Genomic DNA, 5,334 nt, shown 5'->3' with positions numbered 1-5,334 from the left:
TATTATTATAATTATGTTACTATCCTAAGTTTTTTTTATATATATGGCGGTTACTGCCATATCATGTATGTATATATACGTATGTATTGCAACAGAATCATTTTATCAATTCATTTTTATGAACATTATCTTACATTCTGCAAAACCCTAAATCGGAATTCCAACATGTGTGTGAGTTAGTCGTCTAAAAAGAAAAGAAAAAAGAAGACTTAATAGGATAACTCTAGAGTAAATAAAAATAAACTAAAAAAATTGAACAAAACCGATAAACTAGGAGATTAACATATCCTTGGATAATCTTGAATCTTAAATTTAGACAAGTATCATAAAACTGATAGTTAAATACATCATGACATGCCACTGGGGTTGGTGGTCTAGTGGTAAGGCAAAGCCCTTTAAAACACAAGTGTGAAGTCTGGGGCTCAAATCTCACAAGAAGCAAGGAATTCGTCGTTAAAAAAACATGGCATATTAATTAAATTAATTAATGTATCTTAAATTTAGTTATGGTCACAAATATGACTTTCAAGAGTCAAACTTCTAAACGTATACCACCTACAACATCATTTTCATCCATCTTTTCCTCCTCATGACAGCAGCCCATTCCAGAATCTTGCAATTGGATGCATGCATGCAAGATCATCTCGATCTGTTCAGATGGTAGTTTCTTGATTTACATGTTATGATCACTACTTTTGTCACCTGCATTGCTTCTTTATCTGATTAGGGTTTGTGATAGAAACATGTTATAAATTTACTAACAGGCATGATTTCATATTCGAGATTTTATCGTCTGGAGTCTGGACATGTAATACCTTTTACGCTTGCTCTTCGAGACGGTTGAAGAAGTATTGCTGTGCCAGTTTCGTTTTCTCTGATTAATAAACCAATTGTTTATCTGCTTTAACTGCAGGCCGGTTTCCTGTACCAATCTTGCCTTATCTTCTTCCTGTTATTATTGTTCTCATTAGTATTAATATTATTGTTATTGTTATTGTTATTGTTAGGTTGTATAAAAGATTAATAAGATGAATCAAACTGACCGTAGGGTACGGCCATTTGGCATGGGATTGCCACCATGATTTTAAAACCGAAGTGGTGTTACCGGGCAGTTTCCCTGCCCGTCTTTTACGTAATATCTCCTCCCTAATGTCCACAAGCTTCTCCTTGTAACCCTAATAACGCCACAATAAGAGCAAATTATATGATCAAAGTAGGTTGTCAAATCCAACTCATTTAATAAATAAGTTGTGTTCAGGTTTAACTAAGGTTTTTGTGCGGATTAACCTATTTAACTTGTTCAATTAAACATATTGATTTGTCAACCTTTTTAAAATTAAGCAACCCATCAACTTGTTTGACTCATTTAAAGAAATAGGTTAAGTAATCCATGTTTGGGTTACATGATTTTAAATGAGCCGATATCTTTATCACAAATAGACATACTAGTCATTTTAGGGTTCACTGATTCAACACGACACCCTACTCTTACGGTCTTTCCTCTATCCGAGATAAATGCAACTTTGGACATATAACTAAATAGTTCAACTAATATGTCGAGAATATATTTATATAGGTAAGGGTTCCTTTATAAAGATTATTTCTCCTACAAAGTGTAAGAAGTTTATGTAGGTGTTATGTTTTAAATTTTGAACATAATGTTTTAAATTCTTTTAGCATGGTATAGTATAAAAAATATCAAACGTAACAATTTAAAACATAATAAAATATATTATAGGCATGAAATCTAAAAGACCAATCGAAGAAAGTTAACCAGCGTGTTTTAAATTTAACGCTATAATACATATGATCGTGCTTTAAATTGGTGCGTTTGGTGTTTTTCTATATTTTACAATCCCAAAAGAATCTAAAACACATGCCTAAAATTTAAAACACAATGCCTTTGTAGGAAAATGCCCTTTGTAAAGACAAGAAATGTTCATTTTACAAATGCAAATCGACGTCAATAGAATTTAGTACTGATTAAATGAGTGATAAAAACGTAAACTGAAATAAAGCTAACAATAGTAGGAAAAATGCCCTTTGTAAAGACAAGAAATGTTCACGTCAACAGAATTTGGTAGTGATTAAATGAGTGGTAAAAACCTAAACTGAAATAAAACTAACCATAGTGGAAAAATACCCTTTGTAAAGACAAGAAATGTTCATTTTACAAATGCAAATCAACGTCAATAGAATTTAGTAGTGATTAAATGAGTGGTAAAAACTTAAACTGAAATAAAACTAACAATAAAAAAAGGCTACATTATTTTATAAAAAAAAACGGTTTCACTATTTTGGGACAAAGGTAGCATCACTTTCCTCCATTACCGCGGTCCACAACAGTGGCAAAATTGATGGGTTGGGTAAAAGGTCACAACATGTTCGGGTCAAGTGGGAAGTATAAACCACGATAGGTCGGATCTACTCTCTCCGACGTTTTTTTCCAAAAAAAAAAATTTATAAATAATTAACCATATTATTGAGCATAATTACAAAAACTATACTATTAGGACTCTTTTATCTATTTTGTTTCAACCTGTTTCATTGATTTTAATTACTCATTTGAACCATATATAACATAACCCAAATAGAACCATTTTTTATTAAACGCGTTAGCCTAACCTGTTTTAACTCATGCTTTAGCTCTTGCCTCACACGCTCCATCAATGATCTCTCGCTCTCAGTCGGGACAAGAGGCCCGAACCCCATGCTATCATGTCCATCAAGACTCCCATCAAACAGATTGACATCACTGTCTACTTGATCTTCATCATCATCAGACATTGTTGCACCTGTTCCTTCTCCGGGTGACACTCCTGTTTCCACAACCAACAGCAAACAAAACTTAGCCTTCATCTCATAACAAAAACATAACATAAACTGAATTTCAGATGTTCAAACCCGTTAAACTTTGTAACGACTGCTCAATCTCCCAACACGCCATAACAGCTTCCATTGCATGAACCCGAACGTGTTGTTGTAATTGTTCTTTAAAAGAGCATAGCAACAGAACATAATGAGTCTGCATTGCAACATGTAGATACCATGGATATAAGAATATATAAGCAATCAAATTTAGAACCCATATCCAACCATGCCCCCTAGGATTATGATAAAGTTTTTGAGACTTTGTTGAGCAGAAATATAGGTTATGAATCAATTTTTTTAAATGGGTTCTTTTGAAATCACATGATGACAAATGGTTGTTTTTTTTTAAACTTCAATTTGGGTAAGTTGTTATCTAAGATAGCAACTTTAGATTCTTGGAGTATACAAATAAAACGAGATCAGACAAGTGTCTAGAATTTGTCTTCGTGTTGTTGAAGTCGCCATAGATACTGACTTCAACAAGAAGACAAATTATGGAACTTGACTAGATTTTGCAAAGTGAAGTCGCCGTATAAGACAGCGACTTCAACTCTAAAGTTGCTATCTTTACATTAGTCATCATCCGTTAAAAAAAAAAAAAACAAAAAACAAACCGTTTTTTTAATAAACAAGTGCTAAGAAGCATACCATGAACTGATCTAGCTCCTTATCATCACCAACACTAACATGACCACCAAGACCCGAATACTTCGATACCACATGCTGCGACTGAGCCAGCTGCGCATCAATCCTCGGCAACTGATCCACAGGAGTTGCAATTCGTAAACAAGACACATGAGCCGACAACAACTGCTCGTAGAGCGGGTGTGATAGTAACTCTGCTTTGTACCGAGCATTTTGCCACGCAACTTCACCCCCACCATCCCCACCACCTACCTCACTTCCTCCATTATTATCCACCTGTAAAAACAGCCACAAGAATCATATTAGCTGTGTGTCTGACCCTATTCAGGGCACAATGTTCGAGATTTCGTTCAAACATTAAAACCAAGATGCACGGTAAAAATTCGATTACATGATAACCAAACAAACCTACTCAGTAATATCCACTCATAGAGAAGTCGCTCCTACTAAGACCCCGACTCAATTAATAAAAACAAAATTTTAAATAATATTAATCAAGTTTTTCCTCTATTCCACTAAAGTTACTCATCTTTTTTTTCTGTATGAAGTCATGAAGTTTGATTTACTGTTCCACTCTTATATAATTACCATGTTTGTCATCAATTAACTAACCGACACTATGAACACTTATTTCCTGTACCCTTTATGTATTTTTCTTGACACACAAGAATATCCACCAAATAAAACAAAGCATTTGCAAATTTCCAAAAGAAATTAAAAAATTGAGTATACAAACAAATAATGTAAACTAAAACTCTAAATCTTGGAGAAATGGAACCTGGCTTGCAGCAATGTTTCTGGACTGATTATTCAAATCCGGCGAACCATGAGATGACATCGCGGCTGCTGAGGCCATAATTGAATCATTGGAGACTTGTGAAACCATGTCGTCTCCTCTAGCGTCACCAACGTTCCTTTGCATCATCGATCTCGATAGCCACTGGTTGTTATTATTCGCCCCGGCCCGATGCTGCTGCTGGGAAGTTGTTGTCACTGCAGAATCAGAATTATTGTTGGTTTGCAAGTTGATAAAATTATTATTATTATTATTATTAGCGTTACTTACTCTTACTATTACTGTTACTATTACTGTTAGTATTACTATTACTACTACTGCTATTACTACTACTATTATTATTCTCAGTAGCCAGACCTCCGTACTGACCCTGCTGGCGGAGAGTCGGGCTATTGAGCCAGTGATCTTTTACGGACGAACGAGGAGAAGAAGGCTGGCCCGGGATAGGGGGGTGGTGGTCAGGGAGAAGTGTCTGGAGGTCGGAATTGTTGTCGGTATCGGAGAATTGTTGTAGGCCCAACTGCTGTGAGAGATGGTTAGGATGAAAGGCCATAAAAGAAAATCTTGATGAGGATGATGGTGATAAGAGGTTTGGTTATTGGCTGGTGAAAAATTGATCAAGGTGGAGTGTCTGGGAGACGATGAATTGTGAAGAAAAGATTGCATAAACTTCAGGAAATGTCCAATTTGTTAACAGGTGAGTTGCTGATAAATAAGATGACGTATATTTTTATTAAACAAAATCTTATAGAATAAAATATGTATATAAAGTAGATGCAACTTTTTTTTTTAAAAAAAATATGTAATTTGCTCAATCATTGTCCGCTATAAATGTGATAAAAATTACAAATTTAGTGACTTTATTGATTGTTTTGTAATTTTTTTTTATTAACACACATCCATGTAAAATTTACTATTAAAATCCATTTATTGTCTATTATGTGGAACTTGAACCTACACCACTATTGTAGGATCAACACCTGATATCAGTAGACCAAGATGCCATTGGGAACTTGCGTTAT

At 34.6% G+C, this 5,334-nt stretch overlaps 1 protein-coding gene across 4 annotated transcripts; it reads right to left on the bottom strand.

Moving 5' to 3' along the window:
• Positions 1 to 446: 446 nt before the first annotated feature.
• On the bottom strand, positions 447 to 5,026 carry LOC110923448 (homeobox protein knotted-1-like 2). 4 transcript variants are annotated; one of them, XM_022167538.2, is made up of 8 exons: positions 4,670 to 5,026; positions 4,295 to 4,509; positions 3,520 to 3,792; positions 2,905 to 3,025; positions 2,626 to 2,819; positions 1,044 to 1,175; positions 816 to 949; positions 447 to 702 (listed from the first exon to the last, which is right to left on the bottom strand). In XM_022167538.2, exons 1-8 carry the CDS (start codon positions 4,863 to 4,865, stop codon positions 699 to 701), a joined length of 1,269 nt encoding a protein of 422 aa, XP_022023230.1. In that variant the 5' UTR covers positions 4,866 to 5,026; the 3' UTR covers positions 447 to 698. The 4 variants fall into 4 exon arrangements, with proteins under 4 accessions (XP_022023230.1, XP_022023237.1, XP_035840282.1 ...); XM_022167545.2 differs by having other exon boundaries at positions 447 to 719; positions 4,670 to 5,007; XM_035984389.1 differs by having other exon boundaries at positions 447 to 719; positions 4,682 to 4,997.
• Positions 5,027 to 5,334: the final 308 nt, after the last annotated feature.

This window comes from Helianthus annuus, chromosome 2, assembly GCF_002127325.2.
Source record: "Helianthus annuus cultivar XRQ/B chromosome 2, HanXRQr2.0-SUNRISE, whole genome shotgun sequence".
NCBI lineage: Eukaryota > Viridiplantae > Streptophyta > Magnoliopsida > Asterales > Asteraceae > Helianthus > Helianthus annuus.
The sequence above is the reverse complement of the archived record's forward strand: the minus strand, read 5'-3'. Positions and strand labels throughout refer to the sequence as shown.

Excerpts from the sequence above, each read along its gene's own strand:
- LOC110923448 (XM_022167538.2), bottom strand. The coding sequence starts at position 4,865 with ATGGCCTTTCATCCTAACCATCTCTCACAGCAGTTGGGCCTACAACAA. Across the intron at positions 4,510-4,669 it reads CCAGCAGGGTCAGTACGGAG|TGACAACAACTTCCCAGCAG; the intron begins GTCTGGCTACTG and ends CTGATTCTGCAG. Across the intron at positions 1,176-2,625 it reads TAAAGCATGAGTTAAAACAG|GGTTACAAGGAGAAGCTTGT; the intron begins GTTAGGCTAACG and ends TGGCGTTATTAG.